Here is a 20,114-nt window from a genome sequence, read left to right on the forward strand (position 1 = left end):
ATCCATCCATCCATCCATCCATTCGCTTCCACTTATCCTTTTCAGGGTCGCAGGGGGCGCTGGAGCCTATCCCAGCTGTCACAGGGCGAGAGGCGGGGTACACCCTGGACAGGTCGCCAGTCTGTCGCAGGGCCAACACACAGGGACAGACAACCATATTTTTAATCATATCTTATTTTAAATGTAGCTGAGCACAATTCCTCTGAAATATGTCTAAATATGTTTCACAGTTTGTTCATTGGTTCATTTGGGGAAACAATCAGGTGACTAATGAGCAGTCGTTGTACAACATGTTGCTGCTCACATTCATTGGATTTTGATAGCATTTTTATAGATGGTCTGCAGATATATATTGTGTTAGAACAGAAGGCGGCACTATTCCTCAGTCTGTAGACAAACCCTTTTTAAGGCTCCTCTCCAGAATCTCCTGGAAGTGTTTAGTTAAATGTTGAGGCACAGAGCAAGAGGAGGACCTGGGTTTGAATCCAGGCTGCTTTTTCTGTGTGGAGTTTGCATGTTCTCCCCGTGTCTCTGAGGTTCTCCCCAGGTACTCCGGCTTCCTCCCCACAGTCCAAAAACATGCAGTTACTGAGGTTGGGTTAACTGAATCTAAATTTAGCACAGGTGTGAATGTGAGTGTGCATGTTTGTCTGTCTCTCTGTGTTAGTCCTACAAAGGCCTGGTGATCTGTCCAGAATGTACCCTGCCTCTCACTCTTCCATGACCTGAACTGGATCAGCAGACGAAGATAGACTGATGGTTATTAGACGTCATTCTATTGACTGTGATGGCCTCTGGAATTATAGATATATTTCTCATTTTTATTCAACTATTCAGAAATTGAATTGAATGTCTCTCATTCTTGTTAATCCATTCATCCATTTTCTTCTGCTTACCAAATTCAGTTAAATATAATTGTAAATTTTACCAATTATGCCAAGAAAAGTGGTCAGTTAACCAAATGTAAGTGTAACATATGTATTAAATGGTTTTGAATTTGACCAAAACACCCTTTTTTAAATTAAATATTTCATGTAATCTCCTGTCTATGTGAAGTTTTTAATGAGTTTTAGCCCGAGGATGCAGCTGTAGTACTGGCATGCTAAGTGAGCCTGGTCGCTAGCGGCAGGTGAAAGAAATCACTGCGGTATTTTGTTGATGGCTGTTCTCTTGTCAGGAGAGGTACTCTAGCAAGAGCGCAGCACACACAGGTCACAGCTTTGTGTTTCCATATTTTGCAGGTGTGGTGATATTTTTTATGCTCCTGAGATGTAGTTTTTCAATAATTGCTTTTGTGATGTAGTGTTATATTACCTGTTAAATGGAAAATGACAATTCATTAATATAATTGGATTTGAGTTTAAGTTTAAATTATAAGCACCAAAATGCTGGACCCTGGTTATTAAGTTGTATTTGTTTGTCTGATTGTTTAATTGGTTTTGAATTATTTTGTTTCTTGTTCTTATAAGTTGTTTTTGATGATTTTTCAGTGATAATATTATTTATTTTGTGTTTTTGCTGTTTTTTGAGAGCTTAAGTTGATATTTTAAAACAAATAAATAAAGCTGCAGGACACAACTCCACTCAGCATGGTTGGGGGAGAGGTGTCCCAGCAGGTGTGCAACACAGACAGATCACAGCTCTGTATGTCGATGTGTAGCAGATGTTGCTGCGATTTACAGTAAACAGCCCAGAGATCCAGTGTCGTCTCCTGCCTCTTATTCATACGCCAGAACACAACGCATCGACAGACATAACACACAAACGGGTTACATAAGGAGGGGTGGATGTATATATTTGAGCCTGCATGCACACTTGTGACTTTGTGTGGATTAGACAAACCATGGAAAAGGAAATAAACAGAGTTTCTAAAAGTGTAGCACATTTAGCCAAGAAATACTGATACAAAAAGGAAACCAACCAACCAAAGACAGGTTTTCTTACTTTTTAGACTAACTGTAATTGTAACAGTACAGTGAACAGGCGTGAAATAAAGGACAGTGTTGTACAGTGTGGCATACAGTTTGTACATACAGAGGTTTACATACACTTATACATACATAGCAGCAGTTCATAACCTTAGCTGCCTTCTTTTGACTTCCTTTGTACAGTTATTGCATTGACTTTCACACTCCTGGAACATACACAATGGATCTAAATTCAATTTTCTACTTTTATTTTGGTAAAAAATTTGAAACCAAACCAGATTGAATCCATGAAAGTGAAAAGACCTGCAAGACAGGACTTTTAGACTGATTTAATGTCATCCATGCTGACAATAATATTAGTAACTGTTTTCCATAAACACACCACATACGTGATGTGTTTAATTTGTAAAAAACAGTTTTTCCTATCTAACTGTGACACTGCAGAGACTGTTGGTGTGACTTTACAGTTCCAGAGTCCACACAGCATCTACCAGGAGACCTCAGAGCTCTTCATACTTCGTTCTCTTCACAAGCTTCATGGAGATGCTGGTTTCCTTTCCCAGCAGGACTCAGGAGCTGGTCATAGACACACTAAACCAAAAGCTTATTACTGTGTTTGATTGGTCAGCCAGCTCTCCTGACCTGAACCCCTCGGAGAATCTGTTATTATTAAGATGAAGATGAGAAACTCTGGATGAGCTGAAGGTCACAGTCAGACCAACCTGAGCCTCAGTGACTCCTCAGCAGGAGCTGATGCAGTAATTCATGGTACTGGAGCCCAAACCAAGTACTGAGAGTGTGAATGAACAGAGTTTCTGAAGGTGGATGTTTTTGAATGTAAACACTGTTTTTATTGATCCAACAATGTACAATTCATTATTCACACTTCCTGGCTGCCTCAACATTAATGATGCTGAATGATCCAAACTACATTCTTGGTATCAGGTTCATGTTATGTCCACAAAGAACTCCAGTGGAAGAGATTAAAATACAGAATTTACAAGTTTGTTTCATGGGAAACACTGATTTACACAAACAGGTGGTCTTTGTGTTTGCAGAGGATCAAAAAACAAAACATCACAACAGCAACAATCACAGAGTCATTTATAGAAACATGTCATCTATCGTAATGGTTACAGAATACATAGAATAACACGTACAGTTGAGTATATCTGATATTAAAACTTTACATGAAGACAACGCATGATACCAGCTTTACACAGAGAAGGAATCAATGTTAAAGTTTTCCTTTTACCTCACAGTTCAACACTTCTATATTCAATGAATAAATAAATATAAACATGCAGTAAGTTTGTTCTAATGAACCTTTACAATACATTCAGATTACAGTTCATGTCACACTGATATGGATAACACACTCAGGCTTCAGCACACGGCTATAGATGGAGATCCATCAGAACACAAGGAAACAGCACAGCAGCACCGGGAACAACACTGAGCAACAACACACTCTGGATCATCATCATTATGAGCTTCTAATGTTAGAGAAACAGCTGGCTGAGGTTGTTCAGCTGTGAGCAGAGGAAGGTCAAAGCAAAGCTGCATCTTCATGTTTATGGTATCATAGTTACACCACATACTTTACAGTGTATGAACCACAACAAGCTAACAGAGGGTCTGTTCTTCATACTCCAGTTCCATTTCGTCCACTTTGAGCCACAGCCTGGCCACCTTTTTGGCTCACCCATGCAGTAACAGTATTCCCCCATCCTGGAGGAGCAGACAGAGGAGAGTCAGAGAGAGCATCAGATGGATCCAGTCTGGTCTCATAATGACACACATGTAACATCACATGTTCCAGTCTCACACAGAGGAGTGGGCAAAGCTTTGATTCATGTTATGTGTAATCCCACTCAGCCCTCAGGTGGTCTACACCTGATCATCGTGCAGAGCCAAAGGACTGCAGCATCCCTGGACATGAGGACAATATTCCAGAGAAAAGCAGAGACTGCAGGGACAAAGCAGCTGTCTGTCACTATGTTTGTATATGAATCAATCTCACTAATGATCTCATCAGCAGCCACTTTTAAAGCTGTCACATATGGCTGGATTGTTTGTTGAACCAAGATGGTTTTTAGTTTTGCTCTTCCCGTCTTCTGTCTGTTCCCTTTGTAAAGATCTTCACTGGATTCCCTCTCTGGAGTGTGGTGAGTGTCTAGTGACACTTTGATGGCAGCAGACTCTGGAGAGGACACCATTCTGGTTATGTTGGATCCCACCTCTGCTTTTGATACTGTTGATCACGGTGTCATGATAATCACGCTCAAAGGAAGGAGAGAGGATGTTGAAAAGACTGAGAGGAAGCAGCTCCATCACTGACTGTTTTTAATAGATGCCTTAAAACACTAAACTCTAATATCAAGGGTTTATTTAAGTTGAGGAAGAATCAGCTTAAAGTTTTCTCAATCCAAGACGGCGCCTGTGTGTGCAGCTTGCCGTCACCTGCTTTGTTAACATCCATTTTCTTCAAAAATGTCTCTGCTCTTCTGGTTTATGACTTCTAATGGTTTATTCTAAGTTTATAGACTATAACAACTTGTAAGACGATGAGTTTTACTTCTCACAGCCCATGTTATGTTGTAGTATCCATTTATCATTATGCTACTTTGCTCTGTGGACTGTAAAAATGTTTGTATTCATGAAATAAACTACACTTTCACAGTTTGCACCTTTTACTGTTTTTCTGCTTTTGTTCACTCCGAGTTTGACAAAAAGATTAGAGGAAGCCAAGTTCTTTCCATTGCTTGTTTTCTGAGAAGTAGAGTTGAAAATGTTATGTTGAGACAGACAGATCATCCAATCAGCTGCTGTATAACCAGCAGCTCTTTAATAGGGAACTACAAACATGGAGGACCAAATCTGTTCCTTCCTTCTTTGATGGTACACAGTACAATGTGTGCATTTCTCTTGTAATCAGCCAAGAACTTTTCCAGAGCAATGCACATGTCAGCTGTAGATCAGACTGATGGAGAAACTGACCACTGTGAATCATTTACCACCATTTATGAGGCGTTCACTGACCTGTGTCAAACTGTTCTTCCTGTGGGACATTTGCTTTCGTTGTTTCTTCTGAATAGCAGAGGACCATATGACGTGTGAAGACAAACAGTTTGTTTGGAGGAATTCAGGTACTTTTCACTGGTTGTTTATGCGAGATGATTGATTACTAGTTTTAGTTTTGGCCTGATATTTTCTGTCTGTTGGATCTAAATTAATCGCACGATGCGTTCAGGGCCTCTGGTGTTGTGCGATAAATCAAACTGTATAAAAGTCTGAAGGTCATCTAACGGTGTGAAATTAGGATCCACTGAGTTCAGGTCAGGACAGTTGCCTCGTGTGCTGTGGTCACACACATGTTTTGGTGTTTCTAACTTGGTATCTTAATAACATGTAATTCTGACAGGACGACTCTTTTTGGTTTATGCGAGCAGTATTTGCCTAACTCCTGCAAACAGCACAGGACTCTGAATGGGATTATGATGTGTTTACTGACCTGTGTGAAGCATTTCTCAAGCTCTGTGAGGTGTTTACTGACCTGTGTCAGACGTGTCTCCCTGTTGGAAATCTGGATCTGTCGTTGTTTTCTGAGAGATTGAGATGAAAAATGGATTGTCAAGAGAGACAGACAGATATCAATAAGTGTGATTGTTCATCCGTCTCTGCTGGTATCTTCAACATGAACCTCTTAGATCCAGCCTGCTGACCTGCTCCTTTCACAGAAGTTAAAAGGAAGGAACCCCCAATATCTTCTACACCTTACTTCTATACCCGCCCATCCTTTCTCCCCCCTCTCCTGTTGGATGCCTTCAACACCCACACCTTCTTTCTCTCTCTGACTTCTTCTACACCGATGATTAAAAATAGAATTTAAAATTTAAACTATAAAATTATTTTATTAAATTTCCTTCTTTCCTGTAACAGAAACTGCATCACATTTAAACATTCAGTGAGTATTGATTATAATTCACTCCATGTTTCATTTAGTTTATGTGATCTTCAGTGAGATTGAATTAATACATTTAGACAAGAACATTCATTTTACACTCTTTAAATCAGTTATATGAAAATTTTCTTTTACTTTTTAAAACTCTGTTTGTCAATCACATTTTACTCAATTCAAATTTCTTGTCATTGAAAGAAATGACTGCAAAATGTCAGTTTAATGTCACATAAATCAGTCTGTGATGTGTTTACCAACCTCTGTGAGGAAGTTGCTGACCTGTGCCAGGTGTGACTCCATGTTCCACATCTGCATCTGGTATTTTTTATGAGAAGCAGAATAGAATATGATGTGTCAAGACAGACAGGAAACCAGGTACTTTGCATTCGCTGTATTTGCCTGATGATTATTATCTTATTTCAAGCCTTCAATTTGGAAATATTTGGTCGTAATTTTCCAGAAAACAAATGAAGTGAGTTGTAAATCAGTCTGAGAAATACAGTAGAATATCATGTGTCAAGAGAGACAGAAAGACAGACAGATTTCAAACATGGAGGATTAACTCTGTAGCCTCTTTGATGGTAGACAGATGATGTATTATGAATCCTTCAGTGATGTGTTTACTGACCTCTTTGAGTTGTTTCCTGGCCTGTGTCTCCCTGTTGGACAGCTGTGTTTGGTGTTTCTTCTGAAATGTAGAATGAAAAATGGTTTGTCAAGAGAGACAGACAGACAGATATCAGCATATATAAATAATATAAAATTGAATTAAGTTGTGGATCCATCTCAGTATGTTTACAGCCCTCTGTGGATGATTTACCAACATTCCTGAGGCATTTACTGACCTTTGTCTTCACCTTCATCTTCTGTGCCAGTGTTAGCTCCAACATTGATTTGCCTGTCTGAAGTTTTTTCTTAATTGTAGAGAGAAAAATGACATTAGTCTGCGATGCATTTTTTTTTTGCTTGTTTTCTCTTTTTTTTCTCTCAACAGGTGATCCAGGAGATTTTTTTCTCTTCTTTCTCTTTGTAAGTGCCCTTTCTCACAGTCCCTCTTCCCTTCTGTTTTTCTTTTTCTTCATCTTTCTTTCTCCCTTTCCTATCCCTCAGTCATGTCTGTCCCATCTGTAACAACTGAAAATAAAATAAAATAAATAATAACAACAAATGTTGATCAAATGGACCAATACGGCAAGGCTGTGATGATCCATTTGATCAAAGTAAATCCACTGGGTATCCTTGTTGGTCTTCAGACAACAATTCTGACGGCTAAAGAACCAAATGGGACAGGAAAAAAAAAAAAAAAAGACAGACAGATATCAGTAAGTGTGATCATCCAGCTGTGTAACCACCAACTCTTTAATAGGGAACTACAAACATGGAGGACCCAGTCTGTTCCTTCTGTCTTTGATGGTACACACTACAATCTGTTCATTTCTCTTGTAATGTGCCAAGAACCTTTCCAGAAATAAAACATCAGCCACAGATCAGACTGTGATGGAGAAACTGACCACTGTGAATCATTTACCAACACTCATGAGGTGCTGCCTGATGACTGCAAAGTGTCAGTTTAATGTCACATGAATCACTCTGTGATGTGTTTACCAAGCTCTGTGAGGAAGTTGCTTACGTGCGTCAATTCAATTCAATTCAATTCAATTTTATTTATATAGCGCCAAATCACAACAAAAGTCGCCTCAAGGCACTTTATATTGTACAGTAGATCGCACAATAATAAATACAGAGAAAAACCCAACAATCATATGACCCCCTATGAGCAAGCACTTTGGCGACAGTGGGAAGGAAAAACTCCCTTTTAACAGGAAGAAACCTCCGGCAGAACCAGGCTCAGGGAGGGGCGGGGCCATCTGCTGCGACCGGTTGGGGTGAAAGAAGAAAAACAGGATAAAGACATGCTGTGGAAGAGAGACAGAGATTAATAACAGATATGATTCGATGCAGAGAGGTCTATTAACACATAGTGAGTGAGAAAGGTGACTGGAAGGGAAAAACTCAATGCATCATGGGAATCCCCGGCAGCCTACGTCTATTGCAACATAACTAAGGGAGGATTCAGGGTCACCTGGTCCAGCCCTAACTATATGCTTTAGCAAAAAGGAAAGTTTTAAGCCTAATCTTGAAAGTAGAGATAGTATCTGTCTCCCGAATCCAAACTGGAAGCTGGTTCCACAGAAGAGGGGCCTGAAAACTGAAGGCTCTGCCTCCCATTCTACTTTTAAATACTCTAGGAACAACAAGTAGGCCTGCAGTGTGAGAGCGAAGTGCTCTAATGGGGTGATATGGTACTACAAGGTCATTAAGATAAGATGGGGCCTGATTATTTAAGACCTTGTATGTGAGGAGCAGGATTTTGAATTCAATTCTGGATTTAACAGGAAGCCAATGAAGGGAAGCCAAAACAGGAGAAATCTGCTCTCTCTTTCTAGTCCCTGTCAGGACTCTTGCTGTAGCATTTTGGATTAGCTGAAGGCTTTTCAGTGAGTTTTTAGGACATCCTGATAATAATGAATTACAGTAGTCCAGCCTGGAAGTAATAAATGCATGAACTAGTTTTTCAGCATCACTCTGAGACAGGATATTTCTAATTTTAGAGATGTTGCGCAAATGGAAGAAAGCAGTCTTACATATTTGTTTAATATGTGTGTTGAAGGACATGTCCTGGTCAAAAATGACTCCAAGGTTCCTCACAGCATTACTGGAGGCCAAGGTAATGCCATCCAGAGTAAGAATCTGCTTAGATACCATATTTCTAAGATTTTCAGGGCCGAGTACAATAACCTCAGTTTGATCTGAATTAAGAAGCAGAAAGTTAGCGGCCATCCAGGTCTTTATGTCTTTAAGACATTCCTGCAGTTTAACTAATTGGTGTGTGTTACCTGGCTTCATGGATAGATAGAGCTGCGTGTCATCTGCATAGCAGTGAAAATTTATGCTATGTCTTCTAATGATGCTGCCTAAGGGAAGCATGTATAATGTAAATAGAATTGGTCCTTGCACTGAACCCTGTGGAACTCCATAATTGACCTTAGTGTGTGAAGAGGACTCTCCATTTACTTGAACAAATTGGAGTCTATTAGATAGATATGATACAAACCACTGCAGTGCAGTACCTGTAATACCTACAGCATGTTCTAATCACTCTAATAGAATATTATGGTCAACAATATCGAATGCAGCACTGAGGTCTAGCAGGACAAGCACAGAGATGAGTCCACTGTCAGAGGCCATAAGAAGATCATTTGTAACCTTCACTAAAGCTGTTTCTGTGCTGTGATGAGCTCTGAAACCTGACTGAAACGCTTCAAATAAGCCATTCCTCTGCAGATGATCTGTTAGCTGTTTGACAACTACTCTTTCAAGGATTTTTGATATGAAAGGAAGGTTGGAGATTGGCCTATAATTAGCTAAGACAGTTGGGTCTAGAGATGGCTTTTTAAGTAAAGGTATAACTACAGCCACCTTGAAGGCCTGTGGTACATAACCGATTATTAGAGATAGGTTGATCATATTTAAGATTGAAGCATTAATTAATGGCAGGACTTCTTTGAGCAGTTTTGTAGGAATGGGGTCTAAAAGACACGTTGATGGTTTGGAGGAATTAATTATTGAAGTTAACTCAGAATGATCAATTGGAGAAAAAGAGTCTAACTTAACATTGATGGTACTAAAAGTAGCTGTAGATAATATTACATCTGTGGGATGATTATTGGTAATTTTTTCTCTAATGATAAAAATTTTATTTGTGAAGAAGTTCATGAAGTCATTACTAGTTAACGTTAAAGGGATTGTTGGCTCAGTAGAGCTCTGACTTTTGTCAGCCTGGCTACAGTGCTGAAGAGAAACCTGGGGTTGTTCTTATTTTCTTCAATCAGTGACGAATAGTAAGATGTTCTGGCTTTGCGGAGGGCTTTCTTATAAAGTTGCAAACTATTTCTCCAGGCTAAATGATGATCCTCTAAATTTGTGACACGCCATTTCCTCTCCAGCTTACGAGTTATCTGCTTTAGGCTACATGTTTGAGAATTATACCACGGAGTCAGGTACTTCTGATTTGAGACCTTAGTTTTCTCAGGAGCTACAGTATCCAGAGTCGTACGTAGAGAGGAGGTAAAATTATTAACAAGATAATCGACCTCTGTTGGAGTAGCGTTCAGATAGCTGCCCTGCTCTATGTTGGTACAGGGCATTGAAGATGATAACAGTGGGTGGATTATATTCTTAAACTTAGTTACAGCACTTTCAGAAAGACATCTACTGTGATAAAGTCTACTCTCCACTGCTGTGTAATCAATTATTGTAAATGTAAATGTTATCAGGAAATGATCAGACAGCAGAGGGTTTTCAGGAAACACTATTACATGTTCAGTTTCTATGCCATATGTTAAAACAAGATCTAGAGTGTGATTAAAGTGGTGGGTGGGTTCTTTTACATTTTGAGAGAAGCCAATTGAGTCTAATAACAGATTAAAAGCTGTGTTGAGGCTGTCATTTTTAGCATCTACATGGATGTTAAAATCACCCACAATAATTATTTTATCTGAGCTGAGCACTAAATCAGATAAAAAGTCTGAGAAATCAGAGAGAAACTCTGTGTAAGGCCCAGGTGGACGATAGATGATAACAAGTAAGACTGGTTTCTGAGTTTTACAGCTGGGGTGGACGAGGCTAAGCATCAGGCTTTCAAATGAATTAAAAGTCTGTCTTGGTCTTTCATTAATTAATAGACTGGTGTGAGAAATTGCTGCCACACCGCCCCCTCGGCCTGTGCTTCGAGATTTCTGGTAGTTAGAATGACTCGGGGGTGTTGATTCCTTTAAACTAACATACTCATCCTGCTGCAACCAGGTTTCTGTAAGGCAGAGTAAATCGATTTGTTGATCAATTATTAAGTCATGTACTAACAGAGACTTGGAGGAGAGAGACCTAATATTTAATAATCCACATTTCACTGTTTTACTCTTTGGTTCAGATGTGGATACTGTATTGTTCTTTCTTTGTGATTTTTTATGTTTAAGTTGTTTATTGCTGGTTTTTGGTTTGTTTTTTGTCTTTTTGGGAGCTGACACAGTCTCAATGGAGATGGGTTTTTGGGGGGGTAGCAGGAGGAGAGAAGCTGCAGAGAGGCGTGTAAGACTGAAACTCTGCTTCCTGGTCCCAACTCTGGATAGTCATATTTTGGGGGGTTTAATAAATTGGTCCATATTTCTAGAAACGAGAGCTTCTCCATCCAAAGTGGGATGGATGCCGTCTCTCCTAACAAGACCAGGTTTCCTCCAGAAGGTTTGCCAATTATCTATGAAGCCCACATCGTTTCTGGGACACCACTCAGACAGCCAGCAATTTAAGGAGAACATGCGGCTAAACATGTCACTCCTGGTCTGATTGGGGAGGGGACCAGAGAAAACTACAGAGTCCGACATTGTTTTGGCAAAGTTACACACCGATTCAATATTGATTTTAGTGACCTCCGATTGGCGTAACCGGGTGTCATTACTGCCGACGTGAATTATGATCAGACGTGTCTATCTTTTGGACACCTGTGTCTGGCGTTTCTGGTGAGAAGCAGAATAGCATATGACACTTTATGGCAGCACGGAAACAAAGTACTTGACATTGGTTGTATGTGCCTGATGACTGATTACTGCTATGATAGAGTCCTACATATCAAACTGAGAAAACAGTATGCTTTGATGGTGGACTTGTTCTGTTTTCCTACAGAGCACCACGTCATCTTCTTATATCAACATCTGCCAGTCTGTGTACAGGGAATGAGGAAACCCCGTTCATTTACTGAGATCAACAGCAGACTTTCCAGTGTAAGACTTCATAAATATGTGAACATGAGCTGATTCTGGAACAGCTTCTATACAATCATGGACTGTAAAACAGAGGCAGGTGCCACCCTCTCTCTCCTGCACTGTATGGACTCAACTCACATACAGCAAACCTGCACTGATTCTACATATGTCACATTCCCATGATGCAGGATCTAGGACTGAGCAGCTCCCTCTGCAGCTGGATCCTTAACTTCCTGTCTGACAGACGCCAAGTGGTCAGACTGGGCAGCACCACTTCATCCCCCATCACACTGAACACTGGTGCTCCACAGGGGTGTGTACTGAGCCCTCTCCTGTACTCACTCTACACCTACGACTGCACGGCCACTAGAAACTCCAACATCATTGTGAAGTTTGCGGACGACACTACAGTGGTGGGTCTTATCACCAATGAGACGGCCTACAGGGAGGAGGTCAGCGCCCTGACCCACTGGTGTCAAGACAACCATCTCACCCTCAACGTCGCAAAGACAAAGGAGTTGATAGTGGACTTCCGGAGGTGCAGAGGAGTACACACCCCCATCACCATCAACGGCGCCGCTGTGGAGAGAGTGAGCAGCTTCCGCTTCCTTGGTGTACATCTGGCTGAGGATCTTACGTGGTCAGTACACATAAACAAAACAGTGAAGAAGGCGCAGCAGCGCCTCTTCTTTCTCAGGAGACTGAAAAGATTCGGCATGAGCCCCCGCATCCTCAGGACCTTCTGTCGCTGTGCCATTGAGAGCATCCTCACTGGATGCATCACCACCTGGTATGGCAACAGCACCGCTTACAACCGCAAAGCTCTCCAGAGAGTAGTGCGGTGTGCTGATCGGATAATTGGAGGTGAGCTTCCCTCCCTCCAAGACATCTACAGGAAGCGGTGCCTGAGGAAAGCGGGGAGGATCATCAAGGACTCCAGTCACCCCAGCCACAAACTGTTCAGACTACTTCCATCAGGAAGGAGGTTCTGCAGCATCCGGTCCCGTACCAGCAGACTGAGAGACAGCTTTTTCCACCAGGCCATCAGACTGCTGAACACGTCATAGACACCTCACCTCACTACTGGAACTTCAACATTATGCACTCCATACTGTACATAAATACCACTGTTTTGCACATACCAACCTCTGTATATTTTATATATCTTATTTTATTGTTTACTTTATTTCATTTGTAAAACACGTATATACACACTATATACACACTCACACACACACACACACGTAGAAAAACATATTTAGTACACACGTTCAGTAATGTATATACCTTTATATATTGTACATATATTTATTAGTCTCAGATTAGCCATTTTTATATTTTGCTTGTTTTACGTTATTGTATTTTTGCACAACTCTGTTGCTTGTGAAGCTCGCACACAAGAATTTCACTCACATGTACTGTACCAGTGTACCTGCACATGTGACGTGACAATAAAAGTGATTTGATTTGATTTTGATTTGACTTGCATCACAGGCTGTTTGATTGGATCTTTTTCACTGAGGATTTGTAATGTGGACAAACAGCTGTAACACTCACCTCTGACACTGAGAGTCACTGATTTCTGTAGCAGCATGTGTCCATCCTTGTTGTAGACGGTGCAGGTGTAGACTCCACTGTCAGTGAGATGGAGGTCTTTCAGGGTCAGACTCAGGTCTCCATTTTTTATTTGCTCGTTCTTCACTTCTGTGCGCCTTTGTATGTAAGACTGGTTTTGGTCTCTCTGATAAATGTGGACTTTCCTGTCTTCATGTTTCCACTCCGCTGTGACGTCCTGAAGCTTGATATCAGTTGTAAATGGCAGCAGGACAGACTGAACCCCTTTAACTGTTTCCACCATCTGAACCTCAGGAACTGAGAGGAGAATATGAGACAGACAGACAGATGTCAGTGAAGGTGATCCTCCATCATCTACAGTTATTATAGTTTGATACTTTCATTGTTTTTATTTAGTGTTGGCCTTTTCTTTTGAATTCAGTTTAGTTTCTGTCAGTTTCCAGAGTGGGTTTGCTCCTTTCACTTTTGTTTTGATTGTGTGTAAATGTTTAGTTTTTGTTTAACTTTTATTACGTGAACTCTTAGTTTTAGTCTCTAAATTCTGTTTTGTTACTTATAAATCTATACCTATTTTGGACGGAGGACAAACAGCTGTAACACTCACCTCTGACACTGAGAGTCACTGATTTCCGTAGCAGCATGTGTCCATCCTTGTTGTAGACGGTGCAGGTGTAGGCTCCACTGTCAGTGAGGTAGAGGTCTTTCAGGGTCAGACTGAGGTCTTTAGTGTTCAGTGGGCCTTTCTTCATCTCAGTGCGCTGTTTCTGATCTTGGCCCTTTAAGTGACACAGGTCTTTACCAATCTGATACTCATGGACCATCTTGTTTTTGTGTTTCCACTCCACTTTGACATCCTGGGTGAAGCCTTCTTTGATTTTAAAGGGCAGCAGGACAAACTCCTTCCCCTGTGTCACCTCCACCATCTCCAGCTGGTACTCTAAAGAGAAAACAGAGGAGAACATAGTCAGAGAGACAACATCCTTTACATCTAGATGACTCATTGTAGAGACGTCAGGTCTGAACTTCCTGGAGCCAGGAGATTTTCTGACTGAGGCCAGACCCACAAAATCAGACACTTCCTTTGATAGATCCAAATCTTGTACCGGTTAAAGGACTCAGTATAAGATTTGGGGACCGATGAGCTACTAGAAGATGGATCTTCAAAGTCCTCATCCCCACAATGTTGTGCACCATCAGACTCTTCTCTCTCATTACATGAGCCAGTAAAAAATTTTGGCTTCTTCATTAGTTGGAAATGCTTCCCTAATTTTGTGATTGTTAGTCTATCTTTGTCATGGCCTTGAGCTGTTTGACCTAGGGCTTTTAAGTCTTTTAGCAGTCATGTCATTTGTAAAGTTTTTATTTAAATATTCTGTTTGGTTCTTCATTTGTGTGTTTTTAGTGTTTATGTTTTATAATTGTACTTTTCTTAAGTGTTTTTAGTCTACTTCTTAGTTCTGGGTTGTATTAGAGTTTAGTTTTTCTCTCAGTGTCTCTTGTTCTGTCATGGCCTGGGGGATCAGCGAGACGGTGATCGATCTCTCCTGTCTTTCTCTCTCTCTCTCGTGCTCTCTCTCTCTCTCTCTCCTTCTCTCTGTCGCCGGGGCGGAACTCATTGTGGGTTCACGCCCTCGGCCCACGCCCACGGAGATCATCACACCTGACGTCCATCAAGGGGAACGGCATTTAATCCAGGAGAGGACTGCTGTTCGTTGCTGGATCGTTGTCTGCCACGCGTTAGTGAAAGTCGAACTTCAGTGCAAGATAAGTCAAGTGTTTTCTGTGAATATCGGTCTCATTCCTGTCTCCTGTCTACAGACCCCCTGGACCAACCCTCTCGTGTGAATCTGTGCGTCAAGTGTGAAAGAAGAGGACAGCCGTTGTGAATGTGGAGAGTTGGAGAACGAATGTTTCCCCCCCTTGGATTTCCCTGGAGCCCGTCCCTCACATTTCTGTACATAGCACTACCCCGCACTCTCTGTATATACACATTGGTGACCTCTGTAAATAAATCCCTGTGGTCAGCTATTTCAGGAGTCCCGCGTTTGAGTCCCCTACATTGAACCTTAACATGTTCCTTTTTTTGTGTAACGTTTGTTTGTGTGTCTGCGTTTCCATGTTTAGTTATCACTTCTCACTTCCTGCTTTATTGGATAGTTATTCATCCCTTGCTCTTTACTGTGAGTTTTACTTCCCTCATCTTATTATCTGTTCTTTTACATCTGTGTCTCATTTTCCCAACTGTCTCTACTCCCCTGATTACCCTTCTCTGTGTGTATATATAGTGCTGATTTCTCTCAGTCCTGGTCAAAACATCAACTCTACTTCTCAGTGAATTTTCTTCATGTACTTCTGCTGTATTTCTTCTATTTCTTTCAGCCCAGTGTATTTCCAAGTTCCATGTTCCGCTAGTTATGGTTTTCAATTTTCTTGTAGACGTTATATGTTCCCCTATTTGACTTTCCTCTAAAACAGCCCAACAAAGATTCAAATCCTCTCTTCATTTAGAGCTCTCTGGTTATTTGTGCCATAACTTCAACATTAAATATAAAACAAGCTCAAACTGAAAGAGCACAAAGAGCTATCAATTTAACATATATTGGAATTAATAAACATTAGACTGTGACACAGTCCTACATATCAAACTGAGAAAACAGTCTGCTTTGATGGTGGACTTGTTCTGTTTTCCTACAGAGCACCACGTCATCTTCTTATGTCAACATCTGCCAGTCTGTGTACAGGGAATGAGGAAACCCCGTTCATTTACTGAGATCAACAGCAGACTTTCCAGTGTAGGAAGCGGTGCCTGAGGAAAGCGGGGAGGATCATCAAGGACTCCAGTCACCCCAGCCATAAACTCTTCAGACTACTTCCATCAGGAAGGAGGTTCTGCAGCATCCGGTCCCGTACCAGCAGACTGAGAGACAGCTTTTTCCACCAGGCCATCAGACTGCTGAACACGTCATAGACACCTCACCCTCACTACTGGAACTTCAACATTATGCACTCCATACTGTACATTAATGCCACTGTTTTGCACATACCTACCTCTGTATATTTTATATTTTATATATCTTATTTTATTGTTTACTCTATTTCATTTGTAAAACATGTATATACACACTCACACACACACACACACACACACACACACGTAGAAAAACATATTTAGTACACACATTCAGTAATGTATATACCTTTATATATGGTACATATATTTATTACTTTTAGATTAACCATTTTTATATTTTGCTTGTTGCACGTTATTGTATTTTGCACAACTCTGTTGCTTGTGAAGCTTGCACACAAGAATTTCACTCGCATGTACTGTACCAGTGTACCTGCACATGTGATGTGACAATAAAGGTGATTTGATTTTGATTTGATTTGTAAGACTTCATAAATATGTGAACATGAGCTGACTCTGGAACAGCTTCTATACAATCATGGACTGTAAAACAGAGGCAGGAGCCACCCTCTCTCTCCTGCACTGTACGGCTCAACTCACATACAGCAAACCTGCACTGATTCTACATATGTCACATTCCCATGATGCATCACAGGCTGTTTGATTGGATCTTTTTCATTGAGGATTTGTAATGTGGACAAACAGATGTTACTCTCACCTCTGACACTGAGAGTCACTGATTTCTGTAGCAGCATGTGTCCATCCTTGTTGTAGACGGTGCAGGTGTAGACTCCACTGTCAGTGAGGTGGAGGTCTTTCAGGGTCAGACTGAGGTCTCCATTTTTTATTTGCTCGTTCTTCACTTCTGTGCGACTTTGTATGTAAGACTGGTTTTGGTCTCTCTGATAAACGTGGACTTTCTTGTCTTCATGTTTCCACTCCGCTGTGACATCCTGAAGCTTGATATCAGTTGTAAATGGCAGCAGAACAGACTGAACCCCTTTAACTGTTTCCACCATCTGAACCTCAGGAACTGAGAGGAGAATATGAGACAGACAGACAGATGTCAGTGAAGGTGATCCTCCATCATCTACAGTTATTATAGTTTGATACTTTCATTGTTTTTATTTAGTGTTGGCCTTTTCTTTTGAATTCAGTTTAGTTTCTGTGAGTTTCCAGAGTGGGTTTGCTCCTTTCACTTTTGTTTTGATTGTGTGTAAATGTTTAGTTTTTGTTTAACTTTTATTACGTGAACTCTTAGTTTTAGTCTCTAAATTCTTTTTTGTTACTTATAAATCTATACCTATTGCCAGTCTTGGCAGCAGGGGATCAGTCCGCCAGGGCCTCCGCTCCTGGCCGCCGCCCAGCACACAATGCACCCGACCCCTATGGCGCCTCCTGCGGGTGGTGGGCCTGCGGGAGGATGGGCCCATGTCTCCTCTTCGGGCTGTGCCCGGCCGGGCCCCATGGACTAAGGCCCGGCCACCAGACGCTCGCCCTCGGGCACCCTCCCCGGGCCTGGCTCCAGGGCGGGGCCCCGGTAACCCTATCCCAGGCAGGGTAAACTGTTCCCTCGATGTTCTCTTCATAAGGGTCTTCTGAATCGCTCTTTGTCTGGTCCCTCACCCAGGACCAGGTGACGTCGACTGAGAAAATTGTCAGGCGGTGGAAGGAATACTTCGAGGACCTCCTTAATCCCACTGACACGTCTTCCGAGGAGGAAGCAGAGTCTGGGGATGAGGGGAATGACCCGCCAATTTCAGGGGGTGAGGTCACTGAGGCAGTTAAACAACTCCTTGGTGGCAGAGCCCCTGGTGTTGATGAGGTCCGCCCCGAGTTCCTGAAGGCTCTGGACGTTGTAGGGCTGTCCTGGTTGACACGCCTCTACAATGTTGCGTGGAGATCAGGGGCAGTACCCCTGGACTGGCAGACCGGGGTGGTGGTCCCCATCTTTAAGAAGGGAGACCGAAGGGTGTGTTCCAACTACAGGGGGATCACACTCCTCAGCCTCCCTGGGAAAGTCTATGCCAGGGTGCTGGAAAGGAGAGTTCGTCCGCTAGTCGAACCTCGGATACAGGAGGAACAATGTGGTTTTCGTCCTGGTCGCGGAACACTGGACCAGCTCTTTATCCTCTCAAGGATACTTGAGGGTGCATGGGAGTTTGCCCAACCAGTCTACATGTGTTTTGTGGACTTGGAGAAAGCATTCGACCGTGTCCCTCGGGGTGTCCTGTGGGAGGTGTTGCGGGAGTATGGGGTGTCTGGCCCATTGCTACGGGCCATTCGATCCCTATACAACCGTTGCAAGAGTTTGGTTCGCATTGCCGGCAATAAGTCGGACTCGTTCCTGGTGGGTGATGGGCTCCGCCAGGGCTGCCCTTTGTCACCGGTTCTGTTCATAATTTTTATGGACAGGATTTCTAGGCGCAGCCAAGTGGCGGAGGGCTTTCGCTTCGGTGGCCTCAGAATCTCATCTCTGCTTTTGCGGATGATGTGGTTCTGTTGGCTTCATCAGGTGAAGGCCTCCAGCTCGCACTGGAACGGTTCGCAGCCGAGTGTGAAGCAGCGGGAATGAGGATCAGCACCTCCAAATCTGAGGCCATGGTTCTCAGCCGGAAAAGGGTGGAGTGCCCACTCTGGGTCGGGGATGAGTTCCTGCCCCAAGTGGAGGAGTTCAAGTATCTCGGGGTCTTGTTCGCGAGTGATGGGAGAAGGGAGCCGGAGATCGAGAGACGGATTGGTGCTGCGGCTGCAGTGATGCGGACGCTGCACCAGTCCATCATGGTGAAGAGTGAGCTGAGTGTAAAAGCGAAGCTCTCAATTTACCGGTCGATCTACGTCCCTACCCTCACCTATGGCCACGAGCTGTGGGTAGTGACCGAAAGAACGAGATCGCGGATACAAGCGGCAGAAATGAGCTTCCTCCGAAGGGTGGCTGGCCTCTCCCTTAGAGATAGGGTGAGAAGTTCGGCCATCCGGGAGGGGCTCAGAGTAGAGCAGCTGCTCCTCCACATCGAAAGGAGCCAGTTGAGGTGGTTCGGGCATCTGACAAGGATGCCTCCTGGGAGCCTCCTGGGTGAGGTGTTCCGGACATGTCCCACCGGGAGGAGGCCCCGGGGCAGACCCAGGACACCCTGGAGAGATTATATCTCTCGGCTGGCCTGGGAATGCCTTGGTGTTCCCCCGCATAAGCTGGAGGAGGTGGCTGGGGAGAGGGAGGTCTGGGCTTCTCTGCTTAGGCTGCTGCCCCCGCGACCCGGCCTCGGATAAAGCGGATGAAGATGGATGGATGGATGGATGGATGGATGGATAAATCTATACCTATTTTGGACGGTGGACAAACAGATGTTATTCTCACCTCTGACACTGAGAGTCACTGATTTCTGTAGCAGCATGTGTCCATCCTTGTTGTAGACGGTGCAGGTGTAGACTCCACTGTCAGTGAGGTGGAGGTCTTTCAGGGTCAGACTGAGGTCTCCATTTTTTATTTGCTCGTTCTTCACTTCTGTGCGACCTTGTATGTAAGACTGGTTTTGGTCTCTCTGATAAACGTGGACTTTCTTGTCTTCATGTTTCCACTCCGCTGTGACGTCCTGAAGCTTGATATCAGATGTAAATGGCAGCAGGACAGACTGAACCCCTTTAACTGTTTCCACCATCTGAACCTCAGGAACTGAGAGGAGAATATGAGACAGACAGACAGATGTCAGTGAAGGTGATCCTCCATCATCTACAGTTATTATAGTTTGATATTTTCATTGTTTTTATTTAGTGTTAGCCTTTTCTTTTGAATTCAGTTTAGTTTCTGTGAGTTTCCAGAGTGGGTTTGCTCCTTTCACTTTTGTTTTGATTGTGTGTAAATGTTTAGTTTTTGTTTAACTTTTATTACGTGAACTCTTAGTTTTAGTCTCTAAATTCTGTTT

The 20,114-nt window shown here is 42.5% G+C and overlaps 1 protein-coding gene across 1 annotated transcript in view; it reads right to left on the bottom strand.

Annotated features, from left to right (window-relative positions):
- Positions 1 to 2,220: 2,220 nt before the first annotated feature.
- Positions 2,221 to 20,114, bottom strand: part of LOC102080179 (muscle M-line assembly protein unc-89) — a 156,244-nt gene continuing 138,350 nt past the window's right edge. Inside the window, exons 22-31 of the mRNA XM_025905173.1 lie at positions 19,550 to 19,864; positions 16,910 to 17,224; positions 13,888 to 14,220; positions 13,266 to 13,580; positions 11,426 to 11,462; positions 7,520 to 7,527; positions 6,735 to 6,803; positions 6,518 to 6,577; positions 6,169 to 6,204; positions 2,221 to 3,659 (exon numbers count right to left, since the gene is read on the bottom strand). Coding sequence (XP_025760958.1) covers positions 3,574 to 3,659; positions 6,169 to 6,204; positions 6,518 to 6,577; positions 6,735 to 6,803; positions 7,520 to 7,527; positions 11,426 to 11,462; positions 13,266 to 13,580; positions 13,888 to 14,220; positions 16,910 to 17,224; positions 19,550 to 19,864 — 1,574 coding nt within the window. The 3' untranslated portion in view covers positions 2,221 to 3,573. The remainder of the gene's footprint in view (positions 3,660 to 6,168; positions 6,205 to 6,517; positions 6,578 to 6,734; positions 6,804 to 7,519; positions 7,528 to 11,425; positions 11,463 to 13,265; positions 13,581 to 13,887; positions 14,221 to 16,909; positions 17,225 to 19,549; positions 19,865 to 20,114) is intronic.

This window comes from Oreochromis niloticus, linkage group LG3, assembly GCF_001858045.2.
Source record: "Oreochromis niloticus isolate F11D_XX linkage group LG3, O_niloticus_UMD_NMBU, whole genome shotgun sequence".
Lineage (NCBI taxonomy): Eukaryota > Metazoa > Chordata > Actinopteri > Cichliformes > Cichlidae > Oreochromis > Oreochromis niloticus.